The following is a 21,320-nucleotide window of genomic DNA, read 5'->3' as shown; positions in this document are numbered from 1 at the left end:
TGCTCAAAGATTCCAGCCAGCTTAAGAGAAAGCTTAATGTCACTTAGCATAGGGCCATGGAAATCATGCAGATTCACTGAAATGTTAGGGGCCTTTTTGGTTTGTTTGTTGTCATTACTAGGGATTCAGCCCTCAGGAGGCTGAGGCAGGAGAATCACAGACTCCAGGCATGGGTAACATAGTGAGACCCTACCTTGAGCAACAATAGCAGTAATAATAACAATGACCACAATACTAATGCCAATTTCACTTCTTTTCAAGTCTTACTGTTCAGACAGAGAATTAGAGAAGTTCCTGTCTTCTCCCTTCTTCAGCGCCATGTGGCTGGACAGCTTTTGGTGGATATTTCATGAACGGTACCAGGTAAATGTGAATCTGTGTCTCCTCCCTCACTTGCCTTGCTTTCCTATGGAAAACCAAGTCCTGTCTTTAGTGTGAGCAGCAAGTCCCTCTGTTCTTATGAGTCATCTCTGCAGACTCAATCTGTCACATCCCTACTCAGGCCCCAGACATGTACCTGAACTTTAGCTGTTACCCAATTCCCTGCAGGTCCCCTAAGTAGTGGGGTCCAGGACAGGGGTGAGAGGAGAACTTGAGACCTCCTGGCCTACACTTAGGAGTTTTCCTTCACTGACATGTCATATGTGCTTCATAAATGTGGACGGCAGACAAGCAGCTCATTTCTCAAAGCATATGAAATTAACTGTCTATATCAGTGGTTCTCAATCCATGGGTTGCAACCCCTTGAGGGGGTCAAATGACCTTTCACAGGGGTTGCATATCAGATATTTACAATACAATTCATAACAGTAGCAAAGTTACAGTTATGAAGTAACAATGAAAATAAGTTTATGGTTGGGGGTCACCACAACAAGAGGGAACTGTGTTAAAGGGTTGCAGCATTCGGTTGAGAACCACTGCTCTAGAGAGTAAGATTTCTGACATGAGAGCAATGCTTTGCCTGAATTTCAGACCCATGCCAGGTGTGGTGGTGAATATTCAAGGCCAGCCTGGGGTCACCTGGTGAGGCCATGTCTGATAAAACAAACCAAAAAGCATGGCATTGCTTTGGCAGCTGCAGCAAGCATGCTGGTAATTCTGTGCCTGTCTCTCACCTGGCAGCCAAAAAAGGAGATCCAGAACAAGCTGTTTGACCGAATAGCTCTAAATTACGCCTTCCTGTTGTTCAAAACAGTCCGGTCCCACTATGTAGAGGCACTCATAAAAGTAAGTGTCACCTCCCTCTTAGAAAACACCTTTACTGTCAAGAGAGTGCTTCAAACAGGCTTTCCATAAGGGAGTAAAAGTGCCCTAGCTTATAATTAAGCCATTGCAAAAAAGAATGACTGAGTCATACAGTCACTGCGAAGAGGCAACAATATGTTTTTAGTGGGGTTGTGGGGTGGGGAGAGAGGGAGGCACGGACACAAGCTATTCAACTCAGTGTCTTAAAACTATGTGTATATAGCAATCACACATGTTGTAACAAACAATTCAAACTGGGCATTGGTGGCGCACGTCTTTAATCCCAGCACTTGGGAGGCAGAGACAGGCGGATCTCTGTGAGTTCAAAGCCAGTCTGATCTACAAGAGCTAGTTATAGGACAGGCCCCAAAGCCACAGAGAAACCCTGCCTTGAAAAAATAAACAATTCAGTTCATGATAGATGGCATCTCTGGCAGTGGTTCCATGAGATTATATCATGTATATTTGTGACGTATATATATAGATGACAAGCCATTATAGATTGTGTAAGTACAGTCTGTGATGTTTACATGATGATGAAATCACTTATTGACAAAGTTCTCATTGTATTCTCACCACTAGATGATATGCACACACATGCACACCCAAGAATAGAAAAAAATCTGGAAAATATTTTAGCAAGTTCTTAGCAGTGGTTATCTCTCTAAGGAGTGAGGTACTAAGAGATTTCACTTTTCTACATTTTTTTTTAAGATTTATTTATTTTGTATACAGTGTTCTATTTGCAGTTCTCATTACAGATGGCTGTGAGCCACCATGTGGTTGCTGGGAATTGAACTCAGGTCCTCTGGAAGAACAGGCAGTGCTCTTAACCTCTGAGCCATCTCTTCAGCCCCCTATGTCTTTTTCTTTTAAGAATTAAAACCTTTTTATTTTATGTATGTGGGTGTTTTACTTATGTATCTGTATGTACAATGTGCACATAGTGCCAGCAAAGGTCAGAAGGGGCTTTGGATTCCCTGGAACTGGAGTTACAACTGTCTGGGAGCCACCGGGTGGGTGCTGGAAATTGAACTGGGGTCCTCTGGAAGAGCAGCCCGTGCTCTTAACTGCTCCACCATTCTTCCATCCTCTTTGCTATTCTGTTTCACGTTTCTGTAGCATTTAAGTAAGCTTGTAATGTTAGAACAAGAAGTGTAAACACCTATGTACCTTTTGTGTGCATGTGTATATGAACTAAAGAGATTGTTGGAAGAAAATGTGTCCAAATTTAGATAATTTGCAGGTGAGAAAGGACAGTGTAAATATGGCTCAGGAGAAGTAGCCATAAAGCAAAGACTGATAGATTAAACTATGTAGCCACAGCATATATGTATGTATACATACATACATACATACATACATACATACATACATACATAATTTTTTGTGAGACAAGGTCTCACTCTAGCCCAGTCTAGCTTCAAACTGTCTATGTAGTCTCGACTAACCTCAAATTCTCCGTCCTCCTGCCTCAATCTCCAAGTGATAGGATTACAAGCCTGTGTAACTATCCCTATCCATTGACTATATAGTTTTTTTTTTTAACTACAACACAGAAAATTAAGATGTAAATAACAAACTACACAAAAATACTGGTGGAATTTTTTTTTTAGATGTGTTTTTTAATGTTTTAAAAACAAGTGTTTTTGCCTACATGTATGTCTGTACACTATGTCCATGCCTGGTATCTGTGGAGGTTGAAGAAGGCACTAGATCTTCTAGAACTAAAGTTGCAGATGGCTGTGAGTAGCCTTGTGGGTTCTGGGAGTTGAAACTGGGTCTTCTGCAAGAGCAGCTAATTCTCTTAATCACTGAGCCAATTCTCCAGCTCCTGGTGGCATCTCTGTTACACAACATAAAGAACTCTTGCAAATGAGTGAGAAGAATTCAACATCTTGGGACTGGAGAGATGGCTCAGCAGTTAACAGCTCTTGTTCTTACAAATGACACTGGCCTATTTCCCAGAACCTATGTGGTCACTTACAGCCATCTTTAATGACAGTTCCAGGGGACCCTGTAAGCTTACAAGCATCTTTAATTGTCGTTCCAGGGGACCCTGTAAGCTTACAGCCATCTTTAGTTGTAGTTCCAGGGGACCTTGTAAGCTTACAGCCATCTTTAATGACGTAGTTCCAGGGGACCCTGTGTACTTCCCTGACCTCTGCAGACACCAGCATACATGTGCTACATGGACATATATGACATATATGCAGGCAAAAACTCAAGTCTAAAGCAAGTTTGTAAAAATGAGACGTCTCATAGATCCATGGGCAAAGTCCATAAATGAGAATTTTACCAAGGAAGAAGTATGGATAGGAGAACAATGTAGTCACAAAACAAAACAGAAATGAAAATGATAACTGAATGCCCTTGGAGCTAGGGTGTGTCCCGGAGACAGATGTGAGGTCCTAGGTTCAGTCGCCAGCATCACACAGAGAAGAGAGGAGAGGAGAAGACCCCCTTTAAGCTTGTACAATGGGTCACACCTGTAATTCCAGCATTCTGGAGGATGAGAGAGGGTTTTTGTAAGTTGTCTCAAACAAAGCTAAATTGATCCCATTTGGGAGAGACAGTAATAGGGAAATGCATGTGTATGTTGGTGTGTATGGCTCTGATCTTGCAATTTCCTTGGCTGTGCCTGGACAGAGTGCAGAAGCACTGAGCGGTAGAACACTGCGGAGGCGTGCTGGAGGAAGGTGGAGGTTGCTGGCTGAACAGAGCCTGGTTCCTGAGGAGCATCCTCAGTGACTCCCAGAGTTGGGGAGGAAAGGAAGGTAGCCTGGTTTTGGGAAAGAATTTGGTCCTAGGTTCTTGGCTCAGCCAGGTCTCTCTTACAAGGGCAGACACACAGGGAATGATGCTGAACTCTGCTTCCTCCCAGAGGCTCCCATCACTTCTGAGCAAAGCCCTGTACACCAGCTTCTGCTGCTGCTTTCCCCAGTCCTGGTTCAATACCCATGAATTCAAGTCAGCAATTTGTGACACCATGGAGCTGTGGGTCTCAGGTGAGAGGAAAGAGGTTCCTACCCACTAGAGAAGGAAGTTGGTACAAAATATTTTCCAGCAGAGGCTGGCTGTGTTTTTCAGCTGCCTAACACTTTGCATCAAGACAACTTTCTTGTTCTTTCCTTAACAGTGAAGAGTCTGCTTAGTATTGCATACTGCATCCCTTGTGTTTGAGAGGCTGTGGCAGGGATTTCGTGAGTTCAAGGCCAGTCTGAACTCATGGCAAGACCCTGCCTTAAAAACCTCCACAAATGCCAGACAGTAGTGGTGCACCCATTTAATCCCAGCACTCAGGAGGCAGAGTCAGGTGGATTTCTGTGAGTTCAATGCCATCCTGGTCTACCTGGTCCAAGACAGGCTCCAAAGCTATAAAGAAAGTTAAATCTGGGTGTGGTAGTGCATGCTTGCAGTCTGGCACTCAGGAGGCAGAAGCAGGAAGATTGCTATGAGTTTGGGCCAGCCTGGGTTACATGGCAAGTGTGAGGCCAACCAGAGTTACTTAGACCCATCTCAAAACACCAGAGAGAAAGAAAGAGGGAAGGAAGGAGCAAGGGAGGGAGAGAGGGGATGAGAATGAGACAGAATTGAGCTTCAGCCCTATTCCCCTTTCCTTTTAGACAGTTGTGAGACATGGCTGCCTGATCTGAGCCTGTGCCCCACCACAACTACAAGGAGCAAGGCAGCAAGTTCCAGTTCAGCCCTGTTAGTTATCCACGTGACACAGACCCCAGAGCAGCATGACCCATGTGGCCACCACAGCCCACTTCAGCACACACTGAGACACCTCCACATTGGCTTTCCCAGATATCTCCATTCTTTTCCCTGACTTCCCTATCTTGGTCTAGAACCTTCCTGAGATCATTGAATGATGCTATTTGTCGTGAGGATTTTTGTTGGTTAGATATTGTGCAAAACAGGCAACTTTGACAGTTTATGTTGGGAGCAAGAAGGTAACAAGGTCACTTCCTCATGAGCTTTGTCACCATGGCGAAGCCTTACAGTAACCAGTAGGAAATATGGCTGAATCATAGAGGAGGAGGGGCACACTTGTGTAGGCTGCCTAGTGCCTGTGTGACAAGGAGTCACACAACCCATTTGTTTACCTGCCAGGGAGATATAGCTATTAGTATGTGGTGTCTCTGCCCAGGAGAGGTTCAGCAGAGATTCAGTGGCCAAGGTTTCCATTCAGGCTCATCATGGAGACATCTCTATCTGATATCTCAGTTCTGGAAGGCTGGCATTTAGCTACGCCACACTGTATATTGACAGCCCTGGAACAATAGCTCACTCATTAAAAGTAGTTTTGTGTCAGTATAAGGAACTATTTGCCATCTGTGTTTCCAGACCCCAGCCAAGGCCTAGCCTTGTGGGCCTTTCTAAGGCCAGCAGCCTTGGGCCTGCTGTGTGAGTTCTTCACTGCACATCTTTTTTAGCCCTTTGAACATGAAGGGTTAAAAAGTTCAAGAGCGGGCGTTGATGGCGCACGCCTTTAATCCCAGCACTTGGGAGGTAGAGGCAGGTGGATCTCTGTGAGTTTGAGACCAGCCTGGTCTACAAAGAGCTAGTTCCAGGATAGGCTCCAAAGCCACAGAGAAACCCTGTCTGGAAAAAAAAAAAAAAAAAAAGTTTTATAGCAAACAACCGAGTGTCATGTTTTAGACCCAGGGTTGTTCTGTTCCAAAGCTAGGTCTTGGGTCACTGTGGAAACCTTCTTCCTGACGCTCCTTTTCTCTGGTGCCTGACTAACTAATCACCAGGAACAAACCTCCTGTGTGCTCCTATTGCCGAGCAAAAGCAGCAGTGTCGCACAGTGGCTCAGATTTCTTGAGTGACCCTTGGAAACATCATTTTTGGTGCTAAACTTAGCCTGAGAGTGTGTTGAAGAAACCTTTGCTGAGCACTGGGAACACAGACATGACTGCCCTAGCCCTGCCCCTGGGGAAGGGAGCTCTTTGTCCAGCCATCACAATGGGAGACAGGTAGGACACTGGGCAACTGCAGCATCTTCATTAGCACTTGTCACGGAGTCACACCAGGCACCAGGAGATGGCAGGATGAGTAGCATTGTCCCCATTCTTTAGGTGAAGAAACCCTCTAGAGAGGAAGTGACAAGGCCAGGACAATGCTGGTAGCAGATCCCTGGTTCCCTGTTACCAGTAGGAGGCTCAAGGCCTCTGCTTCCCCTCTTGGTTTCCATTCTCTTGGCTTCTTTTAGGGACATATCCCTGTCCACAGAGCTATGACAGTTGGGACTACTCAGAACTGGATCCAGAGAGGTTCCGGAGAGAAGAAATGTTGCAGAGCAGTCGACTTATAAGGGGTAAGTTCCCCGCTCTGGCCATCTCTTCTGCCCCCTTACACAACCCAGCTACCTTGTAACTGAGGCAGAGTACCAGGGCATTGATGTCCCCACCAGGTTCTCTCTCATAGACTTCCAAACTGGTCATCAAATGAATAAAATACCAGTGTTTATGAATATGGGGAGTAGAATTTTACATTTGGTAGAAAGGTTGGGGATACCCAGTTCTGGCACAGGGATTGCCTAGTAGGTACAAGACCATGAGTCCCATCCATAGAGCTATAAGCAAACAAGCAAATCTATCCTCTTGTCTGTCTATTCTCCCATACTGTATCAGGTCCGTGTGTTTTATTATCATCTATGAAGCCTTGTTTTCTATACTCTATCCAGTCTGTATGTTCTGTCATCTATAAGGCCTGCGTGTTTTATACTCTGTTCAGTCTGTATGTTCTAGTATCTATGAGACTGCGTGTTCTATACTCTATTCAGTCTGTGTGGTGGTTTGATAGAAAATGGCTCCCAAAGGGAATCCCACTATTAGGAGGTATAGCCTTGTTAGGATAGGTGTGGCTTAACTGTTGGAGGAAGTGAGTCACTGTGGGGGTGGACTTTGAGGTCTCCTAAACTCAAACTACACCCAGTAAGACAGTTTACTTAATACTGTGGACCAAGATACAGAACACTCAGTTCCTTTCCCAGCACCATGTCTGCCTAAATGCTGCCATGCCCTGCCATGATGATAATTAATGGACTAAACCTTTGTTTTTTGTTTTTTTTTTCCGAGACAGGGTTTCTCTGTGGCTTTGGAGGCTGTCCTGGAACTAGCTCTTGTAGACCAGGTTGGTCTCGAACTCACAGAGATCCGCCTGCCTCTGCCTCCCGAGTGCTGGGATTAAAGGCCACCACTGCCTGGCTGGACTAAACCTTTGAAACTAAGCCAGCCCCAATGAAATGTTTTCCTATATAAGAGTTGTCATGGTTATGGTGTCTCTTCACAGTAATAGAAACTAACTAAGACAGTCTGCATGTTCTAATATTGTCTATGAGGCCTGTGTGTTCTATACTCTATGTCTGTATGTTCTAGTACCATCTATGAGGCCTGCATGTTCTGTACTCTATTCAGTCTGTATGGTGTACTGTAGAATATGGAAAGCTAGATAAAGGAACTTAGGAGTTTACTGGGACCTGGGACCTGCTGGAACCTCTGTATCTTGTTTCATCCTCGTGACAACCAAGTGAACACCATGCACATCACAGATGAGGAAGGACACTGATGGTCAGAGGAGTAATTTGCACAATGCCACCTTTTTTATTTTCCTCAGCATGTTATGTCAAGGACATGTCTTGGTGGCACACACCTCTAGTATAAGCACTTAGGCTGAGACAGGAGGCTTTTTTTGAGTTTGACCATACTGAAGCCTCATGTTTGGGGTTCCAAGGAAGAGCCTGGCTGTACCCCTTTTCAGAGAGCAGGCTGCAGCATCAGTCTAGAACTTGTAAAAGACATCCCCTCCCTTTCCAGAACCAGACCCTGCCTCTGTCACTGTCCTAAGCAAACAGACATGCTGTCCTCAGCAGCAGGTACAGACATGGTTTCTCTGTGTATCCCTCGATAGACTGGGACTCGCTCTGTAGATCAGTTTTTTTTTTTTTTTTTTTTTTTTTTTTTTTTTTTGTGTGTGTGTGTGTGTGTGTGTGTAGAGAAAAAAAAATGAAAAAAACACCAATCCCTAAATTATCTTTATTCCTGTTTCCAATGTTTAGCTATGCTCAGTATTTTTTTGTTTTGATGCATCACAAGTTGAACAATTTGTCATATTGATAGTTTTTCTTAGTTTTTGGTGGTTTCAGGGCTCAAACCCAGAGCCTTAGCACATGCTAACCCTGAACTCTAACCCTGTAACACCCCAGCCCTAGATTGTCTTCTACTTTTATGCTGTTTTCAATATTTTTCTATTAAATTGTTTTTAGATTTATTTTATGTGTATGAGTGTTTTGCCTGCATGTATGTCTTGTGCCACATGTGTGTGCTTGGGTTCCCAGGAACTGGAGTGACATATGTTTGTGGCCACCTGTGGATGCTGAGAATTGAACCCAAGTCCTCTGGAAGAGCAGAATGTGCTCTAACCACTGAGCCATCTCTCCAGCCCTGGGTTTTCCTTTTCAAACTTAACCCAGCCAGGCCTGTGGCACATGCTTCTAGTCCCAGCACTTGGGAAGCTGAGGCAAGAGGACTGCAAATTAAAGGCCAACATGGTCTCTACAGAGTTCAAGGCCAGCCAGGGCTAGATAGTAACAGTGTTTCAAAAGCAAGCAAAGCAAGTTTAGGAGGAGTCAGAGGCCAGGTGTGGTGGTGCACACCTTAAGTTCCAGCACTTGGAGGCAGAGGCAAGTAGAACTTTGTCTACAGCCAGAGTTAGTAGAGAGACCCTGTCTCCAGCAGGACAAGTCAGGACTACACAGAGAAATGCTGTCTGAAAAACAAAAGAACATTGTGTCTGGTACTTGGCTCAGTTTTGTAGAATTCTAGGTTGTTAGTTTTTTTGGGAAGCAGTAACTTTGTTTTGTTGTGCACTGTGCCTTGCACATATGACCTTGTTGACACTGTTCTTTGCTTGCCTCCTTGAGCAGAAGCTTGTGTTTGCCTGGGGCCAGTTCTGGTTCTGGTTCTGCTTCTGTCAATGCTTCTGGGAAGGTTTTCTTAGTGCTCCTGCAAGCTCATGTGCAGTGCCCAGATGCCACAGAGCAGCTTTTCTCTCTTAGGAAGAGAGTTCTCCCTCTTCACTTGTAAGAAAAACTCTATCCAGAAGGTGGAACAGAACAAACACAAGAAATTCCTTCCCAGTCAGGTAAGTGGAGAGCATAGACCTGATCCCTCAACTCCACAGAGTCCTGAAACTGCTACAACTGTGGGTTTCCTGGAGTACCTGTCGACTTCTGTGGAAGGCACATCCTGTCCTGTTGTACCCCATTTTCTCAAAAACGGCCTGTTAGGCCTTAGATTATGCACGTATGAGAGGAACATGGCGACAGCCACAGGAGCATGAGAGGAACATGGAGACAGCTATAGGAACATGAGAAGAACAGACCCAGCTTTTGAGTCCAAGCTGAATCCCAGATGGCACAGACTCGTGGCTCCAGGCTCACAGCTGGGTCTCAGTCCTTCTGTCTCTGTGTCTCCTCCCACCCTGTTTTTCTTCCCACCTTACCCATTCCCTCCTGAGAGTGGAATCCAGACCCTGCTAGGCAAGGTCTGGATTCTACTACTGCACCACAGTCGCAGCGTACCATGGCTGTTGATTCCCTTCACTCATGCTCAGAGTTGCTGTTCTTGGCCTCATCTGATGGGGAATGTACTGTGTATGTTCATCTTATTGATTATTGAATAAAGTACTTGTTTGGCCAATGAGACAGCAAGTTAGATGGGACTAGGAGTCAAACAGGATTCTGGGAAATGTAGTAGAGAAGTGGTGATCCAGGCAGGAAGTGACATAGCAAGACGACTCATATTTAAGCAAGGAGAAACAGGAAGTGTCCCTTTTCCCCTTCGCATCCTCCAGTGGCGGGGTGTGAGCCACCGGCAAGAGAGGGCGCCAGCGAAAGGCATCCTCTATAAGTCTTATAAAATATATAGATTTATGATAATTAAGACTGAGCTAACAGATGAGAATCCTAGTCATTGGCCAAGCAGCATTTGAACTTAATACAAGTTTCTGTGTATTAATTTGGGCCCTAACTCGTGCGGGTGGCTGGTGTAAAGTACACGCATGGCGGTGGGGCTCGGTGGCTTTTGGTGGAAAGATTTATCGTAACACCCATCTAATGGGTGCTCCTGATGAAGCAAGCCCAGTCCCTTCTTTCTGAGCATTCTTGTGGTCTAGTCATCACTCTGAACATGGCCATGCCCACACTGATCTTGGAGCCCTAGGTCCACATGCCTTTTTCTGATGTCTGGGTACCCATGTCTGACACCACATGAGGCCTGAAGCCATGCTAGATGCCGTGTCTTTACCCCAGAGCACTCAGTATGGGCCTCAGCACAGAGATGATGTAACCCACTCCGTGCCCTGTGTGCCTCTTGTAACAGTCTCCCATTCCCACTGAGGGTTTTTTGCTGGTTGGAATTCTCCCTCTGCTAGTATGTCAACTCTATAAGGGAGGGTTGTCTCCTGCCACTGTCTGGACTCCTTCATCTTCAAAGGTAGATCTGCCACCAAGACGGCACTCCATATGGTATTGGGACTTCATGATGGTCACCCTTTATGAGCTCTGGGCCCTGTTCTTAGCATGGGATGGAGCGCTATAAATATCCTTCCTGCCCCAAGCACAGACAGAATGGCCATTGCTGAGGCCAACTGTCCCTCAGAAATCAGCATCAAAATGTTACTCAGTGTTTAGGCACTTTCAGTCATGATGCCCAGAACAAACAGGTTTCTTTGTATTGCAACACAGCCTCTGACATTTATTGCAAAAAGATCACATCTTCTGTCCTGGAAATAGAAATAATGAAAAACTGGAACCTGGGAAGCAGCTGAAATATGAGTGTCAAACTAGGACAGAGGGAGTATTTAAACGCACTGGCGACAGAGCCTCTTAGCATGAGCAGACCATTCCCCATCTGCTCAGTCACTGCAGCTGGCTGCATTCAAAACATGTATCTTGGGGCTGGAGAGATGGCTCAGTGGTTTAGAGCATTGGCTGCTCTTCCAGAGGACATGGGTTCTATTCCCAGAACCCACATGGCAGCTCACACCTGTCTGTAACTCCAGTTCCAAGGGATCTGGCATCCTTACACAAATGCACATAAAATTAAGTTAAATAAGGTATTAAAAAAAAAGCATGCATCTTAGGGGCAGCAGACTATCTGAGAGTTCAGAATCCAGGCCACCAAGCCGTGGTTTCTCCATTTGTCCTCGTCATGCTTACACATTGAGGACCTGTAATAGATCCATCTCTTCTGTGACTCAGTTATAAATCAGAGCTCCCAGAAACCTGTCAAAGACTAGGTCAGGTCTTCTGTTCCATTAATAAGCTTTTTTTTTTTTTGAGATTTATTTATTTTATGTATGAGTGCTCTGTCTGCATGCAAAAACTTTGAGCCAAAAGAGGGCACCAGATCCCACTATAAATGGTTGTAAGCCACCATGTGGTTGTTGGGAATTAAACTCAGGACCTCTGGAAGAGCAGCCAGTGCTCTTAACCACTGAGACATCTCTCTAGCCCCCTTTATTTATTTATTTTGGTTTTTCGAGACAGGATTTCTCTGTGGCTTTGGAGGCTGTCCTGGAACTTGCTCTGTAGACCAGGCTGGTCTTGAACTCACAGAGATCCGCCTGCCTTTGCCTCCCGAGTGCTAGGGCTAAAGGCGTGCACCACCACCGCCCGGCATCCAGCCCCCTCTAATGAGTTTTAAAGAAGATGGTGAAAGGCAGCCTCTATAAAGAGGAATTTGAGTTGGAAAATGGCACTCTGTTGATAAAAGCATCAAGACCCGAGGTCAATCCCCAGAACCCATGTAAAAAAGACTAGGTATGGTGGTGTATGCCTTCATCTGAGTGCTGGGGAGGCAGAGGCAGCAGATCCCTGGCCAGCAATTGCTAGCCAGTCAGTCAGTCTAATCACTGAGTTTCAGACCACTGAGAGCTTCTGTTTCAGAAACAGTTTTCTTTGGGACCGGCTGTCCTGGGTGTTCCCCATGTTCTTTAGGAAGCAGTTGCTCCTGCCCTCAGTCCTGGAACCAGAACTCCAGTTCCTCTCCTTGCTTATTCTGTCTTGTTGTCTTGGGCAGGTGTGGTGCATGGGAAGGGTTGTAGAGAGGAGAGTAGTGTGAGTCTTTTACTCTGGAGTGTGGAGAGGAAGAGCTTGCATGTGACAAATGGTGCTCCTAGAAGGTGCCTTGTGAACTGAGAACCTCAGGAGCTATGGGGAGAATGAACAGAGAGCCTTCTAGGAAGCAGGGACAGCTGTATAAAGGCCCTGAGACAGACAGAAGGGAGGGAAGGGAAGGAAGGAAGGAAGGGAAGGGAGGGAGGGAGGGAGGGAGGGAGGGAGGAGGGAGGGAGGGAGGGAGGGAAGGAAGGAAGGAAGGAAGGAAGGAAGGAAGGAAGGAAGGAAGGAAGGAAGGAAGCAGGGAGGCGATGGATGATGCAGAGCTTTGTAAGTGAGGAAGTTGTGGCAGGAATGAAAGCTGAGGACATGGACTGGCCAATTCCCGGAAATGTGAGGGTGTACCAGATTTTCATTATTCATTCATGTATTGGTGGACAGCTGGTCAACTTCCATTTCCCCGCTAAAGTAAATAGAGCATCACTTAACGTGTTTATATGGTAGGTGTCCAGTTTCTGAGTATCTGCCCAGGAGTGAGGGTAATATGGAAGTCCTAGTTTTAATTTTTTTTGAGAAACCCCTAGACTGGTTTTCATAAAAGGTACAGTAATTTGTACCCCACATCAGCAATGACTCAGGGCTCCTCTCCCTCAAATTCTCTCCGTCATTTGTTGTCACACTTAGGATTTTTTGTTGTTACTGTACAAGTACATGACCATAATAAAGATATTTCTTTGTCCTACATCTGTGCATATCGAGTCAGTGCCAAGTGACAGTTTATGGGAACCTCCCCAGTTTCTCCTCATACCCAGCCACCTGGAGTGTGACTATGGTCACTAGAGCTCTGGCTGCCATCTTGGTCCCTGAGGACAGTATCCTTAGCGTGAAACCTGAAAGTGGGGGAATTCAGGAGTCCTGAGCCTTAGCATGACTGTGTGGGAGAGCAGGTTCTAGTTTGAGCCACTGTTAAGAAAGTGTCCCGCTAATCTGGGAGGGCTTCAAGACGGGGACTCAGTTTCAGTGATTGACAAGTGCCAGATACTACAGTAGTTGCTCAAAGAAACATTGATGAAGGCCATGCACTGTCAGACTACTTAGAAATGATGGCAGTGGACTTGGAGCCATTTCTGGGAGCCACAGTGCACATTGCATGTGGCAGTTGGCTTCATCTTTAAGGAACCCCAGGGAGCAAAGAAGTTCAGTCACTGCTCCAGATCCCTAGCAGCTGAGGGACACCCCACTGCTGCCTGGCCCCCAATCCAAGTCTTCCCTTTGTGTTTTTCCCTCTGACCCTCATCTCTCTGCCATGGTTTTGAAACTGTTGGGCTGGGCCAGAAAGCTCTTCTCACACATGTTCCTTTACTGAGAACGATGAGGTACAGCTAAAGTGCAAGCATTTCTCTCATACCGGTTTTGCTAACTTTATTTTTTTTAATGCTCCCCTGAAGTCTTCTAGTTTATATGCATCCCAGGAGAGAGACTTTTCAAGGGGGCTGACATCAGAGGAAAGCACAGGATACCAACACACCATGAAAGGTAAGCAGGCTGCTATGGAGAGCAATGCCATTTGGCTTCTCAGTTATTTACCCCTGAAGCCCTGCTGCATGGATCCATCTAAACAGACTTGCTTTGCCCTTGGGTTTGACCTGGGTCTTGGCACCAAGCAATGGCTAGGAGAGGGTGCATTGTTGTTTCAGTTACACAAGCACCTCAAGTGCACAAGACATTCCCCATGATAAAGAGCCCTCTGGTCAAGTGTCAAGAGTGACTTGACTACCAGCCCTGGTCATTACCGGCATCACAGGATGCTGCTCCACACTGCTGTCCTTAGCACCGGGGGAGTTCCCTAGGGTTCTGGGGACCTTTAGTCAGTCTAAATTAGAACTCATTGCTTCAGTGCTGAAAAGAATTCAAGGCCCATCACTATAGCTAAGCAGAGGTAGAGATTTTATTAAACACACACACACACACACACACACACACACACACACACACACACACACACACACACGACTATTTTATTTTTATTTATGTGTGTTTGCCACATAAGTGCAGATGCCCTCAGAGTCCCAGAAGAGAGCATCAGGTGCCCTGGAGCTCAAGTTCCAGACAGTTGTGAGCCCCCGTAGAAAAGGACTGGGAACCAAACTCTGGTCCTCTGGGAAGCAGCCAACACTCTTAACCACCGAGTAATCTCTCCAGCCACTGAAGATATTTTAACATAGGTTTAAGCACAAGGATCAGGAGAAAGGAAGGACTCAGAAGAAAATGAAGTACACCTGAGAGCATGAGTGTAGGCTTCTCTAAGTGTTCTACTAGGCCTTTTCTTTTAGCCTACCAACCAGCTCCCAAATCATGACATGGAGACTTCTGATTAGTTTTGGATACTCAACCTAACTTAGGCTATTTCTGTCTAGCTCTTTTAACTTAAATTAACCTGTTTCTCTTTATCTGCATTTTGCCTCAGGGCTTTTTACCTTTCTTCCTTCAGTATATGTTACTTTCACTGCTTCTCATGTCTAGCTGGCGGCTGCCTGGCTTCTGGCTCCCAGCCTGTCCCTGTCTTTCTCCCTTGTTCTCTTCTCCTTTCTTCTCTTAAGCCTGGATTTCTCCTATTTATTCTCTCTGCCCACCAGCCCCGCCTATCCCTCTTCTGCCTAGCTGTTGTCCTGTCAGGTTTTTTGTTAGACCAATCAGGCAGGCAAGGTGAAACAAAGGCAACACATCTTTACATCATTAAACAAATGCAGCAGCAACAAATATAACACACCTTTACACAGCTAAAGTAATATTCCGCAGCATAAACAAATGTAACACACATTTACACAGCTAAAGTGATATTCCGCAGCATAAACAAATGTAACACACCTTTACACAGCTAAAGTAATATTCCCAGTATAAACAAATGTAACACACCTTTACACAGCTAAAGTAATATTCTGCAGCATAAACAAATGTAACACACCTTTACACAGCTAAAGTGATATTCCGCAGCATAAACAAATGTAACACACCTTTACACAGCTAAAGTGATATTCCCAGCATAAACAAATGTAACACACCTTTACACAGCTGAAGTGATATTCCCAGTATAAACAAATGTAACACACCTTTACACAGTTAAAGTGATATTCCGCAGTATAAATTAATGTAACACGTCTTTACATAGTTAATATTCCACAACAAAGTGTTACCTATTGTTTATGCAATAATGATATATTAGATTTTTGGTGGGGTTTAAAGCTACTGTCTCATCACTGGATGGTCCTAGGGGAACTCAGGAGTATACCCGATAAAATGAAAATCTACCCCATCTGAAATAAGAAGGTAGGATTTTTATTTCTTTCGTCTTTCCTTGTTGTGCAGATTAGGCTGACCTCAAACTAATGGAGTTCAGTTTATTCTGCCATCCATGTGCTGGGATTAAAGTCATGTGCCATCCTTGGTTAGGATATGTTCACTATAAACCAAGATTCCATGCCATATCTAGAGAGAGGAATGAGGAAGCCCTATCCAGGCTCATATACATTCAGGCCTTAACTGCTGTTTGAACATAAAGTGCCTGCACATAAAGGGTATTAACTGTGATCAGCCTTCCCCACAGACATGGTTGGTTGTGCTGGATTTCTTGCTTCTTAGCTGGCAAGATGTCAATCACACTCTAGGGTACTTGGGCTCCCCACCACCCCGTCTTGATTTTAGAGATGGGGTTTCTTTGTGTAGCCCTGGCTGTTCTGGAATTCCATCTGTAGTCTAGACAGGCCTCACACTCCCAGAGATCCACCTGCCTCTGCCTCTGGAGTGCATGAATTAAAGACGTGTGCCACCACTGCCCGGCTTCCCCTCCCTTCTCATGTCCCCATAATTTGTTTCTATCCTACCTCATTTTCACAGCTTTGAAATTTTTTTCTCTTATTATTTTGAGAGTGTGTGTGTGTGTGTGTGTGTGTGTGTGTGTTTGTAGCACAATAAATAAAAGACCCAGAGACAGATATTGGGGCTCAAGCTTCAAGTTGAAGATTAGAAAAGCAAAGCAGCCAGCCCCTAGCTCTTACCTCTACCTCAGCTCACACCAAAGGGACGATCCCCAAACTGCTCCCGACTTCACTGCTCCTCAGATTCACTCAGACAGCTTTGCCCTCCTCAACGTGGTTAGAGACTAACTCTCAGATTGAATGCCTTTTTTACCTCTCAAGTCCTGGGATTATAGGCGTGAGCTCTGATTCGCTCTCCAGTAGCCCAGGGTGGTCTTGGACTCAGAGATCCATCTGTCTTTCTCCTGAGTCCTGGGATTAAAGGTGTGTGCCACCACTGCCTGATCTCTATAGCTTGGGGCTGGCTTTGCTTTCTGAATCCTTAGGCAAGCTTTAATAACTCATAAATAATGTATCACCGTATGTATGGGTGCCTGGTACCCAGGGAAGCCAGAAGAAGTTCCTGGATCCCTGGAGCTAAAATTACAGACAGCTGTAAGCTGCCGCCATGGGTGCTCAGAACCAAACCCAGGTCCTCTGCAAGGGCAGTGAGTGCTCTTAACTGCTGAGTCATCTCTACAGCCCTGGATTTATTTTTATATTTATTCAATATTATGTGTATGTGTATACATTTTTTGAAAATGTATGCCACAGGTTTTGGATACCTTTGGAATCCAGAGAAGATGGCACCAGATTCCCTGAAATTGGAGTTAAAGGCTTCCTAATGTGGATGCTGGAAATTGAAGAGCAACATGTGTTCTTAACCTATGAGCCATCTCTCCAGACCAAGACATTTTTCTTCCTTCCTGCTTCTGGGGGCTGAACCCATGTTAGCCAAGCTCTCTACCACTGAACTACAACCCCCCCCAAACTAATGATACTTTTTCTCTTGGTGTGTTGGTGATTTGGTTCCACTGTTCTCTGCCTTCCGGTGCTACCATGGAGAGCTCTGCAGCCATGCTGGTGCTCTGTTTTTGGTGACCTGTTATGTTTTTGCTTGTCTTCAAACCATTCTCTGCTTACCTCCTATGGGGAACCACAGTTTTGTGCAGAAGCTGGATTTTTTTTTTTGTCTTGTAGCCACAGCACCCATTCTGTTGCTGAGTGTCATTTTAATAAAGTTTGAGTCTTTCCTTATTCTGTGACCCTACACTCTTTCTTTTTTACTTTATTTGTTTAGTTTTTTATTTACTCAGTTTTTCGAGACAAGGTTTCTCTGTGTAGCTTTGGAGCCTGACTTGGAACTCACTCTGTAGACCAGGCTGGCCTCAAACTCAACAAAGGTCTGACTGCTCTACGTCCTGAGTGCTGGGATTAAAGGCGTGTGCCACCAACGCCTTTCAGCTCATCCACACTGTTTCTAAAGGTACTTTATCATGGCACTTGAGTTAGTGTGACACTTATTGTTTAAGTGTCTGTTTTTGCTCAGTAAATTAGGAGATCCTTGAAGACAATCTGTTTCTAGCACCCAGCATGAACCTGGTATGGAGTAGATGTTCAGTGATTATTTGTGGCATAGAACAAGGATGGACAGATAGATGGGCCAACATGGCCTATCGCTGTTTGTGTGCCTATAACGCAAGTGGAGCCATCTGTCTCCCCTGTAGCTCCACAGGACTATGGCCTTTTCACTCCAGCAGGAAGCTGAGACCCACACCGAACTCTTCCTTTTCCCTGGGCAACTACCCACGGTCACCCCTTTTGCCGTATCCCATTGACAGATCAACCTTCGTCAACCCTGTCCTCCAGGAAAGCCTCACAGCAAGTCAAGAGGATATCAGAAGCCAGAGCATGCATGAGTTTTTGTCTAAAAAAGGTGAGCATAAGATTGGAAATTTAAGGTCTCTTTCATTGTTTTTAATGTATGTGTGTGTGTGCATGCAGGCATGCTTGTGATTGTGTATGCATGTGAGTGTGTGTATGTGTGTGTGTGTGTGTGTGTGTGTGTGCATGTGAGTGCAGGTGTCCTCAGAGGCCAGAGAAGGTGTCTGATCCCCTGGAGCTGGAGTTATAGGCTGTTGCGAGTCACCTGACACGGTCATTGGGAACCACACGTGTATCCTCTGGAAGAGCAGCAAACACTCTTAACTGCTGAGTGTCTCCAACTTAAGAGCAGAGGTGATTTAAAGGAGATGTGGCCAAAGAATCTCTACCTCACACAGGTGTCAAGTAAGAGCAGGGTGTCTCTGCTTCCCTCACAGATGATGCCAGCAGGTCTCCTAAGTGATCTGGGTGTGGTAGCTCACACCTATAGACCCAACCCTTAGGAGTCTGACTTGGGAGAATTGCTAAGCATTCCAACCAGCCTGAGCTACATAGCGAGTTCTAGGCTATCCTAGGCTACAAAGTCAGACCTTGTTCTCTGAAGGTGTGAATAATATTTCTTCCTATTTGAATTCAGACCCTCATGTGTATCAGGAAGAGAGCTGTGAGCCTGCTTCCTTCTCTGTTATAGAAATAAATATACTTTCTCAGTGGCTTCAGATCTCTGTGCTACCCCTCACCACCCTGTGCAAGCTTCATGTCAGTGGCCTTTGTCTGGAAAATAGAAAACCAGCTTGGACCATCTTTGGCCCCTGGTGCTGTTGGATCTGCTCCACAGATGGAAAGAAAGGAGTGGAGAGATCATGTCGTAATCTGTGGTTTGTCTGGGTAGGAGGATTTAGACTGAATAGTGGCAGTTTTTAACATCGATGACAAATGGGACAGCTGAGAACCTGTGGGACCAATGGGAAAAAGTGCTGAGACTTGGCTTTTTTTTTGTTTTCAATTAAGGCAAGGTCTCACTGTTTCCCAGCCTGGCTTTGAACTACAGATACTCCTGCCTTAACCTCCCAACTGCTGGCTGTGTTCACCGCCATGCTCAGCTTCATTTTGTAACAGCCTGCTTATTAATTAGAATGGTAATTTTTCGCCCTCAGTAAAATTCAGTCTTAAAGGTTTTTGTTAAGTGTGTGTGTGTGTGTTGTCTCATATGTACAAGTGTACATGGTGGAAAAACTTACAGAAATGGAATTACTAGAGCAAAATACACACATTAGATCATTCCCCAAGAAAATAGTACAGTTGGAATTCACTTGCCCCTAGGCCTATGCTGATAATTGTCTAGTTATTTCTTGCTATCCTGATGAGGAGAAATGGCTATTTGTTGTCGCAATAGACCACATACACATAGATCCTTTTATTATTATTATTATTATTATTATTATTATTATTATTATTATTATTTATTTTGGCCATTCCCCGAGGAGGCATCTTAAAACTGGAGTTACTGGGTCAGAGGCATGGGTGCTGGAAACATGGAGTGTTAGTTACCTTTCCTACTGCTATGATAAGATACCCTGAGAAGGGGGCTGGAGAGGTGGTTCAGTGGTTAAGAGCACTGGCTGCTCTTCCAGAGGATCGGGGTTCAATTCCCAGCAACCACAAGATGGCTCACAACCATCTGTAATGGATCTGGTACCCTCTTTTAGCCTGCAGGTATACATACAGACAGAACACTGTAAAATAAATAAATAAATAAATCTTAAAAAAAAAAAAGAAGTACCCTGAGAACAACAACCCAAGGGAGAGAGGCTTTGTTTGGGCTCATGTAACAGACCATAAAGGTAGGGAATTGACAACAGTAGGAGCATGAGGCAGGTGGTCACATTGTGTCCACACTCAGGAAGCAGAGACCCAACCATGAATGCTAGTTCTAAGCTCATGTTCTCCAAGTCAGTCTGGGATCCTTACACAGGAATGGCCACACCCACAGTGAAGATAGTCAATGAAGATAATCCCTCACAGATATGCCAAGAAGCTAAATATTCCCTTACATTTTTGTTTGGAGACTTTTGAGTGACTCTAATTCGTGTTAAATTGACAACACTCATCACACAGGATAATATCCTTTCCTTTTCTTTTATCCCTCCTCAGTCCCACCCTGCCTGCAAAATCCCCAAGATGACTTTAAACAAATTCAATATTTACGGGAACAGCCCGCTGCTCGTGTACTTCTTCCTCAACTACTCCAGGCTGCGGCCACATGGCCAGGATGTGCTGATGAACAGGAGCGAAAAGACCAAACTCATCCCATATCCTTGTCACCAGACTTCTGCCACCTCTTTGCAGAAGCAGGGCATGAGGGGAAGCATCCAGGCTTTAGCTAGTAGCCTGGCACACAGTGGGTACTTGGTAGGCACAACCATGGTATGTACCTCACGGGGTAGAGTCTTGCTCATGTGCTAAGGTAAGCCTTAATCCAGGCCTTGGGTCCTGGCCCGTAGACCCTGAGCATGCCAAATTTCCCCATGTGCATCTTTCAGCATCAACTTAGGGACTATAGCCACCCTGATGCTCTCTGACCTAAAAGTGTATGAACCATCAGTTTTGGCATCCATGTGAGAGTTTCATCTAATCTCCTCCTTCTCAGCTCCATTTGGTAAAAAGCTCAACTCTTGGGAAACAGTTACAGCATGTGTTGGTAGCCTGAGCCCTAGCAACATGCCTTGGGGTTATAACATGGGTTCGATTGGGAATCAAGTTTTCTTTGTTTGTCCAAAAAGCTCCAGACTCTGGGACTAATGCTACACTAGCCAGTCAGTGACTTGGGAAACATTCCAGTTTCTCTGTGGGCATCATTTGTTTCATCAGTAAAATCAAAATAAGGGTTTCTGCCTCGGGGGTGTTGTTTGTTTTTTGAGACAGAGTTTCTCTGTGTAGCTTAGCTGTCCTGGAACTCACTCTGGATTCCAGGCTGGTCTCGAACTCACAGAGATCTGCTTGCCTCTGCCTCCCGAGTGCTGGGATTAAAGGCATGTGCCACCACACCCAGCTTCAGGGGCACTTTTGCAGATTGATTCCCAGAGCCACAGAGGGTGCTTAGTGAATGCCTGGTACTCTGTTGCCCTTGCTGGTTCATGGGCTGGAGGGCACTAGGAGTGCTTTTCCTCTCCTGCCCTTAGAGCTTCATGTCACAGATTTCT

General features: G+C 45.3%; 1 protein-coding gene across 1 annotated transcript in view; it reads left to right on the top strand.

Annotated features, from left to right (window-relative positions):
• Positions 1 to 21,320, top strand: part of Fam227a (family with sequence similarity 227 member A) — a 53,109-nt gene that overhangs the window by 20,046 nt on the left and 11,743 nt on the right. The window contains exons 7-14 of the mRNA XM_027403770.2: positions 262 to 363; positions 1,123 to 1,227; positions 4,130 to 4,253; positions 6,470 to 6,574; positions 9,317 to 9,594; positions 13,828 to 13,915; positions 18,075 to 18,169; positions 20,272 to 20,429. Coding sequence (XP_027259571.1) covers positions 262 to 363; positions 1,123 to 1,227; positions 4,130 to 4,253; positions 6,470 to 6,574; positions 9,317 to 9,594; positions 13,828 to 13,915; positions 18,075 to 18,169; positions 20,272 to 20,429 — 1,055 coding nt within the window. The remainder of the gene's footprint in view (positions 1 to 261; positions 364 to 1,122; positions 1,228 to 4,129; positions 4,254 to 6,469; positions 6,575 to 9,316; positions 9,595 to 13,827; positions 13,916 to 18,074; positions 18,170 to 20,271; positions 20,430 to 21,320) is intronic.

Source organism: Cricetulus griseus, chromosome 2, assembly GCF_003668045.3.
Source record: "Cricetulus griseus strain 17A/GY chromosome 2, alternate assembly CriGri-PICRH-1.0, whole genome shotgun sequence".
Taxonomy (NCBI): Eukaryota; Metazoa; Chordata; class Mammalia; order Rodentia; family Cricetidae; genus Cricetulus; species Cricetulus griseus.
Note: the sequence above shows the minus strand (reverse complement) of the source record. Positions and strands in the feature narration are given on the sequence as shown.